We start from the raw sequence: 23,704 nt of genomic DNA, 5'->3' as shown, positions 1-23,704 counted from the left end.
GTAGTGGAGATATCTTGCAAATTGCAAAGTACAAAGGGCAGGCTATGAGAGGGAATGAAAACATGTTGAAGTGTGGGCTGGTGGTTGGGAGATTTGATGTGGAAAGAGATTGAAGTTGTTTAAATGCTCGTGAGAATAAGAGAAGATAGTGAACCAGAGAAACAAGACCCTGACCGCCATTTATGTTGCACTAATTCTTCCTATCTCCACTTTGTTACCAAAAGTGCTTATCATTTAACTTACAATTTTTATTATTTGTGATCCCACGAGCTCAAGAACAAACATTTCCTCCCTCCAGGATTTCTTTCGGGGAGGACCTATTTTGTTCATTTATTGACTCTAAGCAAGCTAGTAGAGCTAATGTGGCAGGTCCTTCACAACTGTTTGTCAAACAACTGAACGAATGGGTTTTCTAAGAAACCAAGAGGCGGGAGGACCTAGAAGGAGCCTCTAATACAGCGTGCACCTGCTTCCATAACTCTAACCCTCTTAAGAGTGGGGCCGACTTCAGTGACCTGTTAGCTTCCCACCTGTTGTAAGAGGGGTGAGCCAAGTTAGAATCTCAGAGTCATCTGGACGAAAAGCAGCAGAAAATACTCTTTGATATTGTACTGTGATGGACATAAATTCTTTTCCATTTAGTTTAGAACTGTGGTTTAAATATCTACACATAATCATCTTGCACTTATTGCTGTCTTTGAAATAGCTTAAGCCTATCTGTTAGGTTTTTGTAGTTGGATACTTCCAAGCCTGGCACCGACGTTTGAAACAAGCCTTTAGGTGGAGACTAAGTTCCGCTTGGCTAAGTCCCAGATGCTTTCGTGAAAGATTATCACACACATTTCTTGAGCGGATCCGCGAGGTCTTTAATCGGTGGGCTGTGGTGATAAGACACGCCAGAAGAAAGCTGAATCCGAGAAAGGGACCAGTGTGGGCAAAGCTGAGGTAGATCGTCAGTCCAAGAAAGAGAACAGCACTGAAGAAATGGACGTTAGTTGGCACAGAGGAAACTCTTACCTTTACATTCTACTTGAGCGCAAGAAATGAGCCTAGCTGCGCCTGCGCGAATGGGGCAGGACGGCCTAGGGGGCGTGGCTGGGCTTCGGCTGGCATCACGTGGTGCGCCGGCCATCCGCCCCGCCCGGTCTTCCGCGGCCGCCCCGCCCCACCCCGCCCCTTTCCCGCCGGGACGCTGGGAGCCGCCCCAAAGTAAGCTAAGCCGCCCGGGTAAGTGTCCGCGAGGGGCGCGCGTCGCCTCGACCCGGACGGGCCCAGGAGGGGCGCGGGCAACCTGTGTTGTGGGGCTGAGGGGACAAGATGGCGGCGGAAACCCTTCCACCTCCTCCCTCACCTGGGCGTGTGACCGGGGGAGGGGAGCCGCGAGGTGGACTGAGGAGGCCGGGCCAGGGTGGGGAGGGTCGAGCTGGCCCCGGGGCAGTGAGGGTCGTGGGACTGGGACAGACCTCAGGCCAGGCCGGGGACGGGGTCCGGGCAGAAGACTGTCTCTAGGGGGTAGCCGAGCCTACTGGAATGTCCCTACTGCGGAGTGCCCGGTCCTCAGAAGCTGCGGCTTGCCTGCATTTGGCAGTTAATCACTTTCAGCATCTTTCCCTCCAGGGCTTTACCACACTTTCCATGAACCCAGATTCAGGCTTTAGCTTTCTCAGGGAAGCATGGAGGTAAAAAAAAAAAAAAAATTTTTTTTTTTCTTCCCATTTTACAAATGTTTACTTGAGGCCTCAGGTGCAAACCGAAGGCCTCTCTCACCTGAGAGCCTCCTACCTCAGAGTCCTTGCCTCTGTACTTTATTAGCACTTCCCCTCTGCTCAGGTTTGCAGTCCTGCACACAGAAGCAGGTTAGAGCCAGTAGCTGACTCCAGAGAGTTTGGGGCTTGTTAGAAAGCAGCCAGAAAATTGCTCCCCAAGCAGCACCTGCTGCTGTCCCAAAGGCTCCCTCTGAGGAGGAGAGGCTCCCTCTGAGGAGATCTCAACTAGCCCATGGGCTGCCTCCTGCCGCTGGTGGACTGTATTTCTCACGTGTGTCGCGTTATTGTCTGTGGAATAGCAATTCACTACAGTCATCTTCCTGAACAGAAAATAATTCCCTACTGCAATTTACAGATTTATTTCATCCACATCATATAGGAGAAGAGAGATAGATGCTGTGGACGTTTATAAATAGGAAACTTGAGGCTCAAAGAGATGATTGCTTAGCCTGATCACTTGCTGGTAATGTGGCAGATTTCTGATTTAAGATAGAAAAATAAGCACTGCACTAACCCACCCTGTCCTATGTTGGTGCTTTGTATTGGTAATTTTTTTCCTGTTAAGCATGACTTTCTGCAAGATGCTTGCAGATTGATTTACAACAAACACACCAATATGACTTGAGATTGTCCATTGACACCCAAATTCTTTAGTACAAGAGCCATTTAAAAATGTTATGTGGGAAATTATGTTGGTGGGAGAAAGTGTGATGTGGCTTTTGTCCTTTGGTTTCCCTCATTTGGATACGATTCATGTCATAAAACTAGCAGAAATAATGTTTCTACAAAGAACTGCTTCTCATTCGTCATAACCCCTCAGCAAATGCCCCATCCTTCCTCTTGCTTCATTCCCTTGAGCTGCATTTGTAAAATTCTCTCCTGTTAGTCTGTTTAAGCTGCTATAACAAAATTATCTTGGACTAGAAAATGTATAGAAATAGAGATTGGTTTCTCACAGTTCTGCTGGGGAAGTCTAAGATGAAGGTGGAAGCTGATTCTGTGTTTGGTGATAACCTGCTTCCTGATTATAGATGATACCTTCTGTACCCTCACAAGAGGAAGGATGGGGGCTGTCCTTTAACCTCTTTTAAAAGGGCATCAATCCCATGTATGAAGACCCTCACTCTTAATTACCTCCCAAAGTATTCACCTAATACTATCAATACTATACTTTGGAAAGCTAGGGTTTCAGCATGAATTTTGAGGAGACATAAACATTGAGCACATAGCACTGTGATTAAATACCTGATGTGTTATGTCAAAACCAGGGTTGCTATATAAATGTTTTATAAATAATTTCGGTGGCTAGGTTCCCAAGGTGTTATTGTTTTACACACATTTTCCCCCTTTTCCATTGTGCTCCACAGATCTTAAGAATCAATAAGGATTGACTTGATCGTAAACCTTTATTAATACCTTCATGAGTGCTATGTACACATGTGTGTAGGAATGATTTAAAGATAAGGAGATGGAGTTCAGATGCTTTCTTTTCATCCTCATGCACCCCTCCCCCCAACCCAAAGCACTTTAAAAAGAAAAGCAGAAATCATTTGTGAATTACCTATAAATATTCTTGAATCACTAGAAATGGATGATGTCTAGTTAGGGGAATTTCTCAGTAGGTAGAGTGCGCTGTAAGCATAAGTTCCTGCGTTCAGCTCCTCAGCACTCATGTCAAAGCATGGGAGCACATCTGTAATCGCAGTGCTGGAACGCAGATGTAGAAGGATCTCTGGGGGCTCCCTGGTCAGCAAGGATAGCTTAATTCACTGAGAGACCCTGTACCCACATTTCCCTACTAAAAGGTAGAGGGACTGGAGAGATGGCTCAGTGGGTAAAGTGCTTGACTGGGGTTTGAGTCCCACAAGTCACTTAAAAGCCAGATGTAGCAGTATACATTTATAGCCCCAGTACTGGAGTGATGGTGGTTGTAGCAGAGACAGGTAGATCCCAGAGGGCTTGGTGACCAGCCAGTTGAGGTGAAACAGGGAGCTTCAGATTCAGTGAGAGACCTTGTCTTAAAAAAACAAGCCAAACCAAGCAAGATTGAGGAAGATACCCAATGTAGACCTCTGGCCTTCACATTTGCACATGCATGCATACACATGTTATCCCTTCCTTTCAACACATGCAAACAATAAGTGATTGAAAATAAAAAGAAAATGAGTGAGTGAATAAACAGCTCACATTAACTGTTGCCATCCACACATATGCATACCCACACACATATACATACTCCTACACACTGCTGTTATATGCTAGGCAATATAACAGACTTCTCTAGTGCTACAATATAAGTATTGTGGAATTACCATTTCTGAAACTATAGACATAAAAATTACAAGTGGCTGGAGCTGGAGAAATGGCTAAGAGGTTCGAGAACACAATTTCCTTTTCCAGAGGACCCAGGTTCAATTTCCAGCAACCATATGATGAATGGTTCATTACCAGTCTAATGGGATCATTACCAGTTCTGGAGGAATCTAGCACCTTTTCTGGTCTTATGAGCCTCTAGACTTCTCTAGACATGCAAGTCATGCATAGACATACTTGTAGGAAAACATCCTTGCACAAAGAATAATAAAGTAAAAAATTTTTAAAATTAGAAAGATCAAAAAATGGCTTGTTCAATAAAAATTAAATCAGTATTCTTTTCATATTTTTTAGGTTTTTTTCTGGGTGGTATATATATATTTTTAAACAAGTATTTTTGGCTAAGTCCTAATATGGTGCTAGTTAGTTAGTTTTGCTTTATTTTTTGTTTTGTTTTTCTTTATTGTAAGCTTGACTAATCATCTAGGAAGAGGGAACCTAAATTGAGAAAATAGAGAAGTGTGTGGGGTATTTTCTTAGTTGATGATTGATGTGAGATGGCCCAGCCCACTGTGGGTGTTGTCACCTTTGGTAGGTGGTCCAAGGTAGTGCTAAAAAGCATGTGAGCCATCCAGGAACACGCCAGTAAGTAGTGTTTGTGACCTCTGCTTCAGTTCCTGTGTCCAGGTTGAGTCCTACCCTGATTTTCCTTCATGAGAGACTGTAAGCTTTAAGCTGGAATACACTCCCCCTCACAATTTGCTGTCTTATTACAGCAATAGAAAGCAAACTCCAACAAATTTAGACAGAAAAGATTTGTGGTTCAGTGCTAGAGCTACCCTTAAAAAAATTTCCATCTCTTACATATTAAGGGTTTTATTAATGTTGCAAAGTAGCTCCTTTTTATTTGTATGTACTGGTATAGGAGGAGATAGGTGGGCCTCAGCTGCCATTCCCCCGGAGCTGGCCACTTTGTTTTTGAGACTGGGTTTTTACTGGGACCTGGGCCTTGCTTACCTGGTTAGGCAGATTGGCTGGGCCGCAAGTCTCAGCAGTCCTCCGTCTCTGCTTCCCTGCTCCTGGGATTACAATTATAGGTAACCACACTTGTTGTTTTTTGTTTGTTTTGTTTTTTAATACTGAGAGTTGAAATCAGATACTCATGCTTGTGTGACAAGCACTTTACTGGTTGAGATATCTTTTTAGCTCCTGTTTCTGTTACTTTGAATCAGGCCTTTGTAGCGCATAGTGACCTTAATTTAAATAGTAGGTTCATTATATATTTTGGAGGCATGCAGAAGTGGAGAATGAACTGCTATATATCAGTCTATTTGAGCAATTAACACATGATTGATATTTTCCTATAAAAGCTACTCACCTGTACATTTTATTTGTAAAGATTTTGGTATATTGGCCTGCTTTTAAATACAGTGTAGCAAACAAGAGATTGTGTTGCTATTTTTACTGGGTCATGCCATATTGACAGGAAAAATACTTTTTGGTTGATGTATTCCTGGTGATATATACTGAAGCAATTGAAAAACTCTTTAAACAGTAAGGAATTATGAAGTTTCAGTATTACTCATTTTTGCTCTAATACACTTTTAGGTTTGTACTAATCAAAATTGTGAAAAATTATTCATAGCTTTAGAATATACCTATAACAAGATTAAGTACCAAACTCAGGAAAATATTAATACTTTTTAAAAAGTACTCTCTCATCCCTTTACTACCCCCAATTTTATGTTCTTTGTCTAATATTTTATTTATTTTTAATGGCCCACTGACTCCAATGTGTGCTGCCTATAAGTCCTGGGTGTGGGACCATCCACTGGATGGGGTTGAGCTCCACTACTAAAGAAAACTGACTCTCCCTTCCCTAGAAGCCATTTAGTGATCATAGCTCCTCAGGAGTGGGAGCTCAGGACACTTTCATTCTGTGCTAGAATGTTGATTGGCTTTATGTTGTTCAGGTCAGATGTAGTCAGCAACAACTGCTGTGAGTGCATGAGTGCAGTGCTCCTGTCATGGCCAGAAGACACTGTTTTGCCCTAGTCCTCCATGACCTCTAACCCAGCCAAGTACTAACCTGTGGGTTTGCCATTTGAGACATAGCACAGTAATAAAATTATCTAATATGTAATCCATTGTATCTTATTGCTTCTGTTTGGTACATTTTAAAGAATTGTTTATATCTCAGAAGTACTAGCACTTCACTCCTTTTTATGAGAACTAGCATTCCATTGTGTAGGTATCTCACATTTTATTTACATGTTGGACAATTCTTGGTCATCTGTATGTTCATATTTTTAGTTTTTAGGACATTGCTGTTGTGGACATTCTGTATAAGTTTTGTGTGGTTTGTGTTTTCATTCCATGTGAGTGAATATAGGAGTGGAATTGTTGGGTCGTATGGTAATTGTATGCTTAATTCACTGAGGAACTGCTAAATGCATGCTGTGGTAGGTTAGCTGTACCAGTTTACTTTCCCACTGCAGTGTGGGGAAGGTTACAATTTCTCGGTTTCCTTTGACACTCTAGTCCTGCTTTTTTTGACTGTAGATACTTGGGTGATGTGAAGTGATACGACATTGTGGTTTTGATTTGTTTTTCTAATGGCTACTGACTTGAACATCTTTTCTTGTGCTTATTAGTAATTTGAATATCTCTTTTGCAAAAATGAGGACATGACCTAAATAGTGCTACTATTTTAATTTGAAATGTGTTTCACACTTTTGCTCTTTTTGAATTACTTTTTAAAATTCATGTCATTAAAGGGATTGCTTCCCAGAGATCCTTGTAATCCTGAGATGCTCTGGTGTGAAGCACATATTATCTACTTGTGTTTATTAGTGCACACGTTACAGTAGTTTTCTTTTGGTGCAAAGAACTATCTTGGATTTTCCTAGGAGAAAGAAAATTATGAATTTTTCTTTTAAGAAAAGGCTTTGCTATGTAGCCCAGGCTGCCCTCTTAGAATTCTTCTGCCCCAGCATTGTGACTGGTTTCAATGTGGAGATAGGGATGAAAATCTGTTAAGTACCAAATTGAACATTAGTGTTCAAGGCACAGTGATAAGACTGGTAGGATTCAAGAGGTTATGATTCCATTTGAGCCATTCTTACCCTGTTTTTTGAAAGTGTATCTAAATTTAATAATTACAGGTCTTTGGTTTTTGCAATTGTAGGATAGTTATTGTTCAAAAATTAAGGAAGCTATTGGTAAACATTCCCTCATAATCTGTATTATACAGTTACCAGGTTTTGAATGGTGGTTTTGTGTTAGGTTTTTCACACAAAATTTCATTGCTTTTGAAAATAACCTGATGGGTTAGATATTTTACTCTCTTTGTCTAATTGTGAACTAGAAGTTAAAAAGCAATTAGATAACTTTCCTAAAGGTTGTATTAATTTGTACATGGCAGCCTTGGGGTATGTGTGAATCTGAGCTTAGAGATCACATTCTTTTTACTATTTCCTGTGACTGACAGTTCTGTCTTTGAGTGGGTACCACAATCTTCTCTCTTTCATTACAGCTAAGTTCATGGTCATAGGATTTTGTGTCTGCTTGCAAAGTATGTGTACACTAAAGCTATCTTTACTGGGAAGGCTTGTAGAGTTCACAGCTTCATAGACTAGTTCTGGAATGACTGAAAAGAGATATTTATGCTTAACCAGTGAGCTGTACAGAACTGTGTTCTTTCTCGTTGAGTCTTTTGAGTGCCTAATCTAAGGAACTCCAGTAGGGGAGAGGTCTTCAGATATTGATACTGACCCCCAGGGCCTTGAAATATGAGGGAATTGGGAGAAAGAGTGCCTGGTTTTCTGTAATATTTCATGTCTTAGTCAGGGTTTCTATTCCTGCACAAACATCATGACCAAGAAGCAAGTTGGGGAGGAAAGGGTTTATTCGGCTTACACTTCCATGCTGCTGTTCATCACCAAAGGAAGTCAGGACTGGAACTCAGACAGGTCAGGGAGCAGGAGCTGATACAGAGGCCATGGAGGGATGTTCTTTACTGGCTTGCCTCCCCTGGCTTGCTCAGCCTACTCTCTTATAGAACCCAAGACTACCAGCCCAGGGATGGTCCCACCCACAAGGGGCCTTTCCCCCTTGATCACTAATTGAGAAAATGCCTTACAGTTGGATCTCATGGAGGCATTTCCTCAACTGAAGCTCCTTTCTCTGTGATAACTCCAGCTGTGTCAAGTTGACACAAAAATAGCCAGTACATTTCAGAAACTATTAGGGGATCTATGTATCATCTGGCGGAAATTCTCACTCTAGAATACTATCATTTAACTTTGTAAAGATGTTATTTTATATTGTGGAAGGGAAGAAGTCCTGAGGGAGTAATAACATATCTAAAATTATATAATTATGATAATGGTAAGTAGTTAAATTGGAGGTCAGTCTCACAGTATATACTCTTCCCTGATTTATGTGTTTATTTCAAAATATATGTATCTTCTTAAATAGTTTCCTGATAGATTTGTAGTAGGGTTAGCTATTAATTTTTCTAATTGTGCCCTTTAAAAACATTCAGGTATAATTTACCTAAGAAAAATATAACCACTCTAAGTGAATAGTTCCTTTAACAGTGACAAATTTACAATAACTGTGATCAACTACTCCATTTGTAAAACATTTGTTTTTTTCTGTAATTTTTGTTTTATATGTATGGGTGTTTTGCCTGAATTTATGTCTGTACACCATGTACATTCAGCCTACAGAAACCAGAGGAGGGCACTGGTTCCCTTGGAACTGGAGTTATAAATGGTTCTAAGCCTGTATGTGGATGCTGGCAATTGAACCTGGGTCCTCTGGAAGGGTAAAGTGTGCTCTTAAACATTAAGCTATCTCCCAGCCCGTTTGTTGAATATTTCTATCCTCCAGGAGGTTTGTGTCCCATCTCAATCCCTCCAAGCAGTTCACCTTTTAATTAATTTATTTGTTTACATTTATTTATTTGTTTGTTTACATTTCAAATGATACCTACCTTCCCAGTTACCCCTCCACAACCCCCCCCATCTCATCTGCCCTCTCCCCCCTCCTCTTTGCCTTTATGAGCATGCTTCTCCACCCACTCACCCACTTCTGCCTCACCAGTCTAGCATCCCCCTATGCTGGGGCATCAAACTTCCACAGGACCAAGGGACTCCCCTCTCATTGATGTCAGATAAGGCCATCCTCTGCTACACATGTATCTGGAATCATGGATCCCTCCATGTATACTTCTTGGTTGATGGTTTAGTCTTTAAGAGCTCTGGGTGGTCCAGTTAGTTGACATTGTTCTTCCAATGGGGTTGCAGTCCTCTTCATCTCCTTTGGTCCTTCCCCTTGCTCTTCCATTGGGGTTCCTGAGTCCAGACTGATGGTTGGCTGTGAGTTTATGCATCTGTTTGGTGAGGCGCTGATAGAAGCACTCAGAGAACATCCATACCAGGTTCCTGTCAGCAAGCACTTCTTGGCATCAGCAGTAGTGTGAGGGTTTGGTTTTTACAGATGGGATGGATCTCTAAGTGGGGCTGTCTCTGGGTGGTCTTGCCTTCAGTCTCTGTTCCATTTTTTGTCCCTGTCTTTCCTTTGGACAAGAACATTTCTGGGTTAAAAATTTTGAGCTGGATGGGTGGCACCATCCCTCAGCTGGGGCCCATGTTTATCTACTGGAATAGTGTTGTGGGAAATATTAAAAAAGAACTGCCATGTTCCTGCGCTCCATCCAGCTACTCTCTGACCACCAACTCTCTAGAGAGGCTGGAGCTTCCTTCACTGCCATGCCAGCCCCATGCAACGACCATCCACCCCCACCCCCAGTCAACTGCCACAATACCTAGCAACCCTGTAGAAACAGAACTCTAGAAGCTTATAATTAACAAGTCATATTTATATATATCAATAAATTCTCAATTCACAAGATGCCAATACAATAATTTCAGACCAACTGATAATGATAAAAGCTGCCCACCTAGATTAGACAAATTATCCCTATTATTCTAGCCTTTATGCAACCATAACTACCTGTGGCTATTTAAAACCATGTGGGATCAGGATCGTCTTCCTATCTGTCTGCCTCCATCTTGTCTTCTCCTCCCTCCTTTGAGTACCTCTCTGTCTCTGCAACTCTTTACTCCGCTTCCCTCTTCCCGGTCCAATCACAGGCCTCCTGCTGCCCTACTATTTTAATGTAGTTGGATAGGGAAAATCCTGCTACATATCACTCTTTCTGTTTAAGTAAATATTAAAAAAAACCTTTGCTCTCAAAAATATAAATTGAGCACAACTATTACCATTTTGTAATTTATAAAGTATTGGAGAGGGGAAATCCTGATACAGATTAGATCTTTACCAACCCTACCTCTGGTAGAGGGCTTATATCCAAAATATACAAAGAACTCAAGAAGTTAGACTCCAGAGAACCAAATAATCCTGTTAAAAATGAAGTACAGAGCTAAACAAAGACTTCTCAACCGAGGAATCTTGAATGGCTGAGAAGCCCTTAAAGAAATATTCAACATTCTTAGTCATCAGGAAAATGAAAATCAAAATAACCATGAGATTCCACCTCACAATAGTCAGAATGGCTAAGATTAAAAATGCAGGTAACACCAGATGCTGGTAAGTATGTGGAGAAAGAGGAACACTCCTCCATTGTTGGTGGGACTGAAAGCTGGTAAAACCACTTTGGAAATCAATCTGGTGGTTCCTCAGAAAATTGGAAATAGTTCTACCTGAGCATATACCCAAATGATACTCCAACATATAACAGAGACACATTCTCCACTATGTTTATAGCAGCCTTATTTAAAATAGTCACCTTTTTTTTTTTTAAAGCTAGGTTTACTTTTGCCTTATATGTAGCTTTATATGAATGGAATCATTGACTATTTTCTTGTTTGTCATTTCTTTCTGTGGGTGTAATGTCTTGTATTCCTGTGTATGTGTATAAGTAGTTCATTCCTTTCTGTTGGTGAATAGTATTCTGTTACATGAACGTACTAGAATTTGATTATTATTCTGTTGATTGATATTTGAATTGGCAACAGGTGCCAAGGGAAATGTGCTACCCACAGTGGGTTGGGTCATCCAACATCACATAATTCAGACAGTTCTGCACAGATGTATCTACTACAGTCCAACACAGTGTGGGCAGTCCCTCACCAAAACTGTCTTCCTGGTGATTCCAGATTGACAATTCTGGTTGACAATTAAAGCTAACCATCACAGAATATTTAGGAACTAAACTCTTTAGAAGTTTTCAAGTATTACTATTAACCATGTGTCTATTCTGTATAATAAACCTCTAGAATTTTGTGTCATTTAATCTGTATCTTCCTACTTCTCACTCCAGTCTTCTAGTTCCTAGCTATTACAATTCTTCTCTCTGCTTCTATGAGATCAGTTATTTTATATTTCACAAATAAAAATCACACAATATTTATTTTATGTGCTTGGCTTATTTTTCTTAGCATAATATCCTCCAGATTCACCTGTGTTGTTAAAAATGACAAGATTTTCTTTTTTAAAGGTTGATTACTATACCATACCCTCTTACGAATAGCACATTTTCCTTATGTATCATTCATTGACAGGCACGTAGGTTGATTATCTTGGATTGTGATTAATGCTGAAAAGTATACACTTTTCAGTGTAATGCAGCTATAACTTTGATATTATTATTTTATTTCTTTTAGATATTTACCAGTTGTGGTGGTTGTTGTCATATAGTATTTTTGAAAACTATTTTAAGGAATCTTTGTACTGTTTTCCATAAATCTTGCTGATTTATGTTCCAAATAATGGTGTAAATGACTTCTTTTTCTCTACGGTCTTTGAGATAAATACCATTTGATGCTAGAGTATAATTTTCTTGATGGGTTGTTTGGGTTCAGTAGTCCCTAAGTTCTTGCATCTATATTCATCAAGTGTATTGGCTTGTAGTCTCCTCCATCTTTCCCTTCCTCTGCATATGTTTGGTTTTGTCATCAGTGTAATATTAATAATATAGACTGAGGTTGGAATGGTTCTCTTGCAAATTTTTAGAATAGTTTGATAATTCATAGCAGTCATCTTTAAAGTTTGGTAAAATTAAGCAGTAAAACCATCTGGTTCTGGGCTTTTCTTTGTTGTGAGGCTTTTAATTCAATCTTATCACTCATTATTTATCTGTTCAGGTTTTCTGTGTTTTTATGATTCTGTTCTGGCAGGTTTTAAGTGTCTGTTAATTTATTCACTCCTATAGGTATTCTAGGCTATTCATAGAATTGCCCAGTGGTCTTCTGTATTTACTGTGAGATCTGTTGTAATGTTTTTCTACCTTTAGAAGAACGGTTTATTGCTCTTACTTGATGAGCCATTGCTTCAGCTCCTGAAACTTTTCTCAATTGATCTAGATAGGTTTTGGTATAATCTTGAGAATTTATATATAGATTCTCTCCTGATTGGTTTTTGTTTGTTTGTTTGTTTGTTTTGTCAACTAGACACAAACCTAGACATATCTGGCTAGAGTAGTGATTCTTCACCTTTGGCAAACCTCTGCCTTCAAAAATACTTAAATTAAGATTCATAATGGCAAAATTACAATTATGAAGTAGCAGTGAAAATGATTTTATGGTGGGGAGTCACCACAATATGAGAAACTGTATTAAAGGATTGCAGCATTAGGAGGGTTGAGGACCACTTGGCTAGAGGAAACTCGACTGAGAAAATACCTTCATCAGATTGCCTAATGGCAAGTCTGTGGGGCTATTTTTTATCTATCTATCTATCTATCTATCTATCTATCTATCTATCTATCTATCTAACATTATTCACTTTACATCCAGATTGCAGCCCCCTCCCTTCTCCTCCCAGTCCCACTCACAACCCTCCTCCTCCCATACTTCCCATGGGTACCAACCTGCCCTGGCACATCAAGTAGCAGCAGGTCTAGGGGCATCCTCTCTCACTGAGGCCAGACAAGGCAGCCCAGCTAGGGGAAAGGGAACCAAAGGCAGGTAACAGTCAGAGACAATCCAATTACTAGGGGACCCACATGAGGAGGTATTTTCTTGATTACTGGTTGATGAGAGAGGGCCCAGTCCACTGGTGGTGGTGCTACCCCTCAGCAGGTGGTCCTAGGTGGTGTAAGAAAACAAGCTGAGCGAGCCATGGGCAGCCATGGCTTCTGCTTCAGTTTCTGTTTCCAGTTTCCTGCCAAGTTTCTTAGTCTAATCAGACATTTTTCTCTTTCTTTTGAAACACTAACTTTTAAATTAATTGATCTTACCTGTTTTCTGGACTTGTTAAAAATTAGTTCTGTTTTGATTTTTAGTTTTCTTTTTGATGTTGTTTCTTCATCTTCGTCTTATCCCTCTCCCTCTTCTTATCCCTCTCCCTTTTAAATTTTCCACTCATTGTTTTAAAATTTCCTTTTAGAAATGCTTTTGCCATGTTCCTATGTGTTACTTGTTCTAGAGATGGTGGGACTTGGGAGAATGGATCTTATAGTGAGGGGAACTAAAGTCTTATACAGTAGTCAACTTTATTCTGAGCATCAGACAGTTATACTCTGGGTTAAGAGGAATCACATGAGTACGCATGCACATATGAGTAAAGTGTGCAACTACAGGGCAAGCTGCATGTGGTGGGCAAGTCACACAAGGCAAAACCATGTTTTCCCATAGAGGCATATAAACAAATAACAATAGCCAGTGTAATGAGTAATCTGAAGTAAACTCATTCATATCTCCTACACCTGAAAGAGGCACAAAAGCATGTTCTAAGAATGATTTAGTGTTTTTGAAGAAACTGAGTCACAAGACTCTTGTTTTCCTGCAGTTTTTTTTTTAAGATTTATTTTTTTATTAGCTGTTTTCTTTATTTACATTTCAAATGCTATCCCCTTTCCTAGTTTCCTCTCCAAAAATCCCCTATACCCTCCTCCCTCCCCCTGCTCCCCAACCCATCCACTCCCACTTCCTGGCCCTGGCCTTCTCCTATTCTGGGGTCTAGAATCTTCCCAAGACCAAGGGCCTCTCCTCTCACTGATGGTCGACTAGGCCATCTTCTGCTACATATGCAGCTAGAGACATGAGCTCTGGGGATACTGGTTAGTTCATATTGTTGTTCTTCCTATAGGGTTGCAGACCCCTTCAGCTCCTTGGGTACTTTCTCTAGCTCCTTCATTGGGGGCCCTGTGTTCCATCCAATAGCTGACTGTGAGCACCCACTTCTGTGTTTGCCAGGCACTGGCATAGCCTCAGAAGAGACAGATATATCAGAGTCCTGTCAGCAAAATCTTGCTGGCATATGCAATAGTGTCTGTGTTTGGTGGTTGTTTATGGGATGGATCCCCGGGTAGGGCAGTCCCTGGATTATCCTTCCTTCCGTCTCAGCTCTGAACTTTGTCTCTGTAACTACTTCCATGGGTATTTTGTTCCCCATTCTAGGAAGGAATGAAGTATCCACATTTGGTCTTCCTTCTTGAGTTTCATGTGTTTTGCAAATTGTATCTTAGGTATTCTAAGTTTCTGGGCTAATATCCACTTATCAATGAGTACATATCATGTGTGTTCTTTTGTGATTGGGTTACCCCACTCAGGATGATATCCTCCAGATCCATCATCCATTTGCCTAAGAATTTCATAAATTCATTGTTTTTAATAGCTGAGTAGTACTCCATTGTGTAAATGAACCACATTTTCTGTATCCATTCCTCTGTTGAGGGACATCTGTGTTCTTTCCAGCTTCTGGCTATTATAAGTGAGGCTGCTGTGAACATAGTGGAGCATGTGTTCTTATTACCAGTTGGAACATCTTCTGGGTATATGCCCAGAGGAGGTATTGCTGGATCTTCTAGTAGTACTATGTCCAATTTTCTGAGGAACCACGAAACTGATTTCCAGAGTGGTTGTACCAGCTTGCAATCCCACCAGCAATGGAGAAGTGTTCCTCTTTCTCCACATCCTTGCCAGCATCTGCTGTCACCTGAGTTTTTGATCTTAGCTATTCTTTCTAACAAACAGTCAGAATTCTTGGCCTGGCGTGGTGGCTCACGCCTTTAATCATAGCACTCGGGAGACAGCAGATTTCTGAGTTCCAGACAAGCCTGTTCTACAAAGTGAGTTCCAGGACAGCCAAGGCTATACTGAGAAACCCTGTCTTGAAAAATCACACACACACACACACACACACACACACACACACAAAAGAATTCTCACATGACTCCATTCTTGGTCTGTGTTCTTATACGTATGCTCTGCTATTTATATTTCTATTTTAGTTTTACCCATGGTATTTTATTATTTCTCCTTTGACTTATTTTCTTTCTTTTTTTCTTTTTTGGGGGATGGGGTGTTTTGAGACAGGGCTTCTTTGTATAGCTCTGGCTGTCCTGGAACTCACTCTGTAGACCAGGCTGGTCTCAAACTCAGAAATCCACCTGCCTCTGCCTCCCAACTGCTGGAATTAAAGGCGTGTGCCACCACTGCCCAGCTCTCCTTTAATTTCTTTAACCTGTATGTTATTGGGGAAATATGTTGTTGGGGAATATGTTGCTCAGTTTTCACATATTTCTGAATTTTAAATTTTTCTCATCATTGACTTTTATAATAGTTTCATAACATCTATGGTCAGAAAGAAGTTATTACTACTTAAAACCTTGAATTTATTAACACTTGTTTTGTGGTTTAGCATATAATCTATCCTAGAAAATGTTCCATTTGTGATTAAAAATAGTGTGTACTCTGCTGCTGAGTATAATATTCTAAATATGTTTGATAGGTTCATTTGAGCTGTAGTATCTTTTTCTTTAATGATAGTATGCCCAGATGATCTATCCTTTCTTTAAAGTAGGGTATTGGGCTGGTGGGATTGCTCAGTAGGTAAAGCACCCTCCCTCATGGTGGAAGGAGAGACTTGCTGTGGCATGCATGTATGTCCCCAGTAAATAAGTAAATGTAATCATTTTTAAAATGTGGAATATTGAAGTCACTAGTGTTAGTTCTCTGTAATTTTTCCTTCAATTGTGTTAACATTTGTCTTGTTTTGTTAGTTACTCTGAGTTTGGGATATATTTATGATCATTATATTTTCTTGATGAATTTACTTTTTTATTATCATTTCATGACTTTTTGTGGAAGTTTTTGACTTAAAATCTGTTTTATCTGGTAAAATACCTATGCTTTCTTTAAGGATGTTGTTTACATGGAATATCTTTTTTAGCCCTTTCACTTTTTCAGCCTATTTTCTTTTCTTTTTAATTTAATTTTATTTTAAATTTATTTTTTACACTCCATATTCCATTCCTCCCCTCCCCCCATCAACCCTTGGACTGCTCCACATCCCACACTTCCTCCCCACCCCACCCAACCTTTATACTCCCTGCGGCCTCCAGTCTCTTGAGGGTTAGGTGCATCATCTCAGAATGAACACAAACCCAGAAGTCTCTACTGTATGTGGAGACCTCATATCAGCTGGTGTATGCTGTTTGTTTGGTGGTCCAGTGTTTGAGAGATCTTGGGGGTCCAGATTAATTAAGACTTCTGGTTCTCATACAGGATCATCCTTCTCCTCAGCTTCTTTTAGCCTTCTCTAATTCAACAACAGGGGTCAGCTGCTTCTGTCCATTCTTTCAGCTGCTTGTTGAGTCTTTCAGAGGGCAGTCATGATAGGTCCCTTTTTGTGAGCACTCCATAGCCTCAGTGTTTGAGAGTGTTTGATTATGATTTTTTTTAAAAAATGATATAGGTCCATACATTATAATTATGTTCTGATTTGTAGTTTTATCACTTTAAGATTCTTTCATGATATTTTCCTTTGTGATTTTTTTTAAGTAATGATAACTTTTGAATTTTTTATTTTGTTTCTTTCTATTGTGTATCTACTATAGGTTTTTATTTGTGGTTACTATAGACTTACACAAAACATGCTGTAGTTATAGAGTGTTATAAAATCTATAGTGTAGCTACAAATTGAACATCAATTCGCTTATGCTTCTTAATTTCAGCATTCAGGGAGCCAGGGCAGGAGGATTACATATTAGAGGCTAGCTTTGGTAAAATAGCAAGACCTTTTAAGAAAGCAAAAAACATCCAGGCTTGGTGTAGCATGCTTTTAATCCCATCAGTTGGGAGACATAGGAAATTCAATCTTTATGAGTTTGAGGTCAGCTTGGCATAGAGAGACCCTGTCTCAACCTTCCCTCCTCCTGTCTCCCCAAAACCCCACAAACAAACAACAATAGTAAGGAAAATAAAAATATTCACCAGGCAAAAACAATAAACACAAAAATAAAATTGCATTACCATATATGTTAATAATGTCACAGATTACATCTTCCATATATTGTGTATCTCTTAATAAATTGTTGGAGTTGTTAGGGTTTATTTTGGGGGGGGGACCAAAGTTTGCTCTATTGTCAAGACTGGTACTGAACTCCTGGCCTCAAGTGATCCTTCTTTCTCAGTCTCCCGAGGATCTGGAATTACATGTGCCACTCACTCAGCTTCAGTTATTTGTAATGTTTGTTTGCATTTTAGCTTTCTTGTTAGAGTTAAAAGTTAGATGGTAAGTTATACCATCACTATGGTTGTTTTATTTTTCATGTGGTTATCACACTTTCATTTCTTATAGGCTAATCTGGTGGTGATGAACTTCCACAGCCCTTGCTTGTTTGGAGGATTGCAATTTTAAATAGGGCTCATTGAGAGAGTCACAGTTGGCAAAGACAGAGAGGGGCCCAGGCATAAACCTCTGAGGTTCCTGTCCTAAGAAACATTAAGAGGCCAGTGTGGCTGAGATGGAATGGATACTGGGAAGGAGCTGTAAAGAATGGGAGAAAACTGGGATGGGATAGGTGACTGTGAAGACTGTGTTTCACTGAGTAAGATGGAGTGGAGTTGTAGATTTGTGAACACCGTCAATACACTAAAAAAATACAGCAGTTTACCCATGCTCAAATCATGTACTGTGTCATACACATACTTAAAACTCATGTATAATGTTTTCACAGATCTGTGTTTCTATACCACCGTGGATTTTGGGACATTGTGACCACCCTGAAAGATAACCTGTTCTCATTTAAGGTAACTTCCATTTTCTCTTTATTCCTCTACCCTTTAACTACATGGATTTAATTATTCTGGACATTTCATATAAATGAAATCATATATGTGATCTTTTATAATTTTTCACAATGTACAGTATTTTCAAAAGTTCATCTTTGATGAAACATGGGAACTTAATTCCCCTTTACAGCCAAATAATTTATTATATTATTTGGTTATATCACATTGTGTTTAATATTTAGCTGATAGGTATGTATGACGTTTTGATTATTGGTTAACAATGCTATTATGAGCATTTGTGTTTAAGTTGTGTGAGTGTGTGTGTGCGCGCGCGAACATATGTTTGCATTTGAGGTGCTGCTTTAAAAGTATATTTGTTATAGTGCAGGTACCTGAGTCCAGTGTCCCAAGCACACTAGGCAAGTACTCTCCCCTTTTGCCATATTCCCAGCCTGGGATGTATTTTAAAGGAGCATATTCACTTGATTAAGCCTAAATGACCTAGGTTCTTCAAATGTTTGGTTTTATTGCTACTTTCTTTTGTTCAGTGGTACCTGTTACAGTGTTAGGTGTACACACACATGCACACACACATGCACACAAATACATGCACAGACACATGCACACACACACATGCACACACACACATGCACACACACACAGACACAGAGTCTTGTTTCTCTGCTTTGCTTTTTTTTTTTTTAAGTGAAAATTTGACTACATTAAATAGATTTCTTGAAAGGTAAGGTCTGTTATGTGTGGATACTTACATTAAATGATTAAAATATCCAGATAAAGGTTCAATTTATGGAAGTTCTTTTTTAAAGATTTATTTTTATTTTATATTAATGGGTTTGACGATATGTTTATGTATGTACCATGAGTGTGCCTGATGTCCATGGAAGTCAGAAGAGAGTTAGAGTTACTGGAGCTGAAATTATGAATGGACCGGAACCTATGACCTCTGGAAGAGCTACAAGTTCCCATAACAATTGGACTATCTCTTCAGCCTCCATTTAATGGAAATTCTTAAGGAAAGGGTACACATTATTTTCTTTATTAAGTTGAGTGAGCATTATTTAAAAATGAAATAGAATAGAGAAGACAAGATTGGATTTCTTACAATAGGGATAAATATTCATGACCTTTTTCTTTTAGTTAAACAGTATGAATTGGGTCAAGATATAAAATGTGGGGCTAGAGAGCAGCTCAGCGTTAAGAATACCCATTACTCCAGGTTTGGTTCCTAGTAGCTACAGGTGGCTTATAACCCCCTGTAATTCTAGTTTCAGGGGAGTATGAAGCCGCCTTCTGGCCTTTACAACAGATATGCTTTGCACAATCATTAGGCACACTCTTATGCACATTAAATAAAAAATAAACTTTCAACCAAGCATATAAAATGTGAATGTGGCATTTTGTGTTTAGAGTTATAATAAAAGGAAGCTTGATGTCTCTGAATTAGGATATGCTATGCTTGTCCTGTAATTAGTATTGTTTTTTTCCTATTTTGTTTTTATATTTTGGAGATTAAGGTACTATTCAGTGTGAAGTATTTAAAGCCTGTTGTATCTTATTTATCCTAACAGACAAAAAAAATATAGTTTTATTCATTTTTTTGTATTTAATGTAATGAGGAACTTGGAAGGTGAGAGATTTTTACCTTCTAATGATTACATTATGGTTTGATATTAAAGCTATGACTAAGTATATATATATATATATATGTGTGTGCAAAATCTTTTTAATTGTAGGAATTATAACCTATGGGATTATGTGGTAAATGATCTTGCCTCGGAAGAGAATTAAAGAATGATGGTAAATACATCTATTTTTATCATATTTATGTATTTGTTTGTTTATCTGTGTCCACATGTGCCATAGTGTGTTTGTGAGGAGATCAGAGAGCAGGCTGCGGGAGTTGATTCTCTCCTCTTGTCACGTCACGTCACGTGGGTCATTGGGCTTGGCAGCAAGTGCTTTTACCCACTGAGCTGTTTCGCTAGCCACTATGATGGAGCTGTTTTAAAAACCAACATTAGGTTTTCTCTTGCTTGTTGTTTGCTTCTCTTTTCCTACTCCCTGCCATCTGTTTGTCACTTTTAGCTTCAGTCTTACTGCTGTTTGAGGAACTGCTGCTGCCTTGGTCTGGTCTGACACCTGGGGGATGTGGGGTAGGAAAACAGATGAAAGCTATCTTATGGGGCTGGTTTAATTCAGGATGGCCACTGATATAGGGGCCCTAAGAACAGAAGCAAACATGTTCTCATCCCTTACACTTTTACTACCCAGTATTTTCAGGCACTTCTATACAGCTTAAACCACTCAAATGGAGGGCTTAGGAAGAGGGAATGCAGTCTTGCCTAAGCTCCTTTGGTAGATTTGAAGATAGGAGTAAGTCCCAGAACTATGTAGACTGTGGTCAGTGTTTTGAATAGTTGATTTCTTAGAGTGTATCAGGCAGGATTTGAGTATAACTTAATGCTGTTTATTGCTTTTATTTGAAACATTAAATACTTGAACAAGGCTGTAAAATATCCACGTAGCACTAGGTGGCACACTTTAACTTTGAGTAAAAATTTTGTTGGTCTCTGAGCCTGAGTAAGAATGCTGTTGAAATAGTAAAGTATCTGAGACTCACTGACTGCATTTCAAACCTCGGTGCCTATAGTAAGATGATTAAAAGATTTATGTTACTGACATGTTTATAAGAATTAAATTAAGCAGGGCGTGGTGGCGCACGCCTTTAATCCCAGCACTCGGGAGGCAGAGGCAGGCGGATTTCTGAGTTCGAGGCCAGTCTGGTCTACAGAGTGAGTTCCAGGACAGCCAGAGCTACACAGAGAAACCCTGTCTCGAAAAACCACAAAAAGAATTAAGTTAAAAAAAAAAAAAGAATTAAGTTATTAGAAATGATCAGATTTTGAGTTTTTACTGAAAGGAGCCCATTTAGCACATTACAGAAAACATATGTAATATAAATTGAATAGTGTCCCAGGCAAATATAAGATGAATAGTAATGTTTTTACATGTTAAATATTAGAATAAAGAGTAAAAACAAAGTTTCAAGTTGGTGGCTTTTTCTCTGACTATGTCTTTCTGTATTAAGTATAAAAGAACTAAGTTGGTAATGCTGTTCTTCATAGGAGAAAGGAGCATTCAGTCTGAAGTTTCACGTTTAGTATTACTGCAGTCTTGAGACTGTGAGGTCATCTGCTTTGGTTTTTGAAAGCTCGTTTCTTTATGAGCACTCAAGTTAGAATATGCTGTAGGAATAGTGAAATTTATGCCCTGATGTCTATTCATGTAAGATTTCCTACGGGAGAATAAGAGAATTATGCGAAAAAGCTGAAAGTAAAGCATCTATTTAAACTTGTTCATGTGGCTTAGAGGTAATAGTGATACTTTTGTTTAAAACTATGTTTAGGTAATCTAAGTGATAGTGTTTTACAGTGTTATATCATTGGGAAGCATGAGAGTAAGTGAATAAGAGATTTGAGATTTGCAAATCTAAAGAGCATAGTATAACAAATTCCCTTGAAAGCTTCAAAAAGTTAGGTAGATTCCTCTGGGGTGTTTAGGCTAAGGCCAGAAGAATGAGGGATGTAAATAAAGACATTAGTAGAAGATCGAGAGCTCTGGAGGAAAGGTATGATTAGTATATGAGCAGAGTATTCAGATAGGTAGGATGTTTTTTTTTTTTTTTTTTTTTTAGTCATTTGGATGTTTTAGTAGCAGTTAGTTCACTCATTTGTGTACTGAGACTATTTTTGTCACTCATTGATTTAGCAAGCATGTTTATTCCCTTTCCCTATGTAACACATTTTCTCTCTACCAGATTCTTCCCATGAGCATAAAAACACGCTATCTTAAAAATCCCATTTTCTTTTTCCTTTAAGGTCAAACTCCAAAAGATTTTACCTTTAGTGTCTCATGTACATTCCCTATTCGCCGTTCTCTTTTGTTTCTTTTGTTGGGATTTTGATTGTTACTCCACCCAGTAGACTTGTTATATGTAAGATGTGGCCCTGGCATAGGTGCAGAGTGGCAGTTCTGCTTGGTACCGCTGTTTGAACTCCAGACTGTAGTAGTTTTGGATGTAATTTAAAGTTTTAATTTTAGGTTTTTTAAACCTGAAAACAGACTTGATATCTAATGAACCACATTCCAAATTTCAGATTGGTTTGTGTGTGCATATTGTGGAGGCCAGAATTTGACATTGGATGTCTTCTTTTCTTTCTTTACATTATTATTATGGTGAATGTTTAGAAATAAGCATGTTTGTAAATGTATTGATGTGTGTGTGTGTGTGTGTGTGTGTGTAGGACAGAAGTCAGCATTGGGTGTCATGCTCTTGTTTTCCACCTTGTTTTTTGAGATAGTGTTTTTCACTGAACCTGAAGCTTGTCTGTTGCCCTGGAGCCCTTGGGATCTCCCTGTTTCTGCTTCCAGTGCTAGGGTTATGCCATATGTTGGCATACCTATTTTTGTTTTTGTTTTTATTTTTTTACCTGGGTTCTAGTGATCTAAATTGAGTTCCTCATATTTATAGATTTACCTGGCATGTTTATTCCCTTTACCCCATATAGCTGACAAATTCAGGGAACATAAAAATATGATATGCTATTGCCTTTAAAAAATTGTTGCTCTTTCTTGGTGTTAGTAAGCACTTTATACATTTAGCCACCACCCAAGCCTTTTCTTCTTTTAATTTAAATGTATTATGTATTTATTTGTGCCTTTGCCCATGCACACATGCATATAAGTGCCATAGCACTTTTGTGAGTGTTAGATGACAACTATGGAAGTTGGTTCTACTAATTTCTTTTTACTATATGGGTAATGGGGATTGTACTCATGTCTTCAGACTTGTTGCCTGGAGTATTTACTACTGAGCTATCTCCTTGCCCCCACCTTATCTTTTAAGATAGAGTCTCTTACTAAACTTGGAACTTCCTATTTTGACCCAACTGGTTGGCCCGTCTCCCCTCTTCCTGTACTGGGATTGTTTTTGTGCTCCACCTCGGTCAGTTTTAACATGGATTTTGGAGACTTGAACTCATTTTTTTATGCTTGTGCAACAAGTACTTTATTCAAGTGAGTCATCTCCCAAACCCCTCAAATTAGATTTTAAGTTTTTGCTTTCTGAGTAAGTATGAAGAATAATGAATAAGAAATATATGCTAAATGGTGGTTGATACCTAATAGTCTCATAAATATTCTTATTTTAATACATCTAGGCTTCCTTCCAGCGCTCCAATAGTCATGACAAAGTGAGAAGAATTGTTGCTGAGGAGGGTCGTACAGCAAGAAACCTGATAGCTTGGAGTGTTCCACTAGAAAGCAAAGATGATGATGGTATGCATTTTACAAGTTAGATTTTCCTTTAATGTAAATTGGGAGGACAGGTGGGTGTGCTGGTGCAGGTCCCAGTGGTATAGAAGATTGGAGGCAAGAGGATTAGCCTTAGGAGCTCAGGGCTAGCCTTGGCAATATAACAAGGCCCTATCTAAACAAAATGAAACAAAGCAAAATGTGTAAGCATATATTTAGTTTGAGAAAGTAAGTAGATTTAAA

At 39.2% G+C, this 23,704-nt stretch overlaps 1 protein-coding gene across 3 annotated transcripts in view; it reads left to right on the top strand.

The window, feature by feature from the left end:
* Window positions 1-1,163: 1,163 nt before the first annotated feature.
* The window catches only part of Scaper (S-phase cyclin A associated protein in the ER), a 365,479-nt gene continuing 342,938 nt past the window's right edge, over window positions 1,164-23,704 (top strand). For 2 of the 3 annotated variants that reach the window (XM_021171564.3, XM_029481364.2), the window contains exons 1-4: window positions 1,164-1,227; window positions 18,073-18,145; window positions 19,882-19,945; window positions 23,368-23,485. In XM_021171564.3, the coding sequence (XP_021027223.2) occupies window positions 19,940-19,945; window positions 23,368-23,485 (124 nt within the window). In that variant the 5' untranslated portion in view covers window positions 1,164-1,227; window positions 18,073-18,145; window positions 19,882-19,939. The remainder of the gene's footprint in view (window positions 1,228-18,072; window positions 18,146-19,881; window positions 19,946-23,367; window positions 23,486-23,704) is intronic. The other variant, XM_085844651.1, reaches the window with a different exon arrangement.

The sequence above is a fragment of the Mus caroli genome, unplaced genomic scaffold (assembly GCF_978045245.1).
Source record: "Mus caroli unplaced genomic scaffold, Mus_caroli_1 scaffold_11, whole genome shotgun sequence".
Classification (NCBI taxonomy): Eukaryota; Metazoa; Chordata; class Mammalia; order Rodentia; family Muridae; genus Mus; species Mus caroli.
Note: the sequence above shows the minus strand (reverse complement) of the source record. Positions and strands in the feature narration are given on the sequence as shown.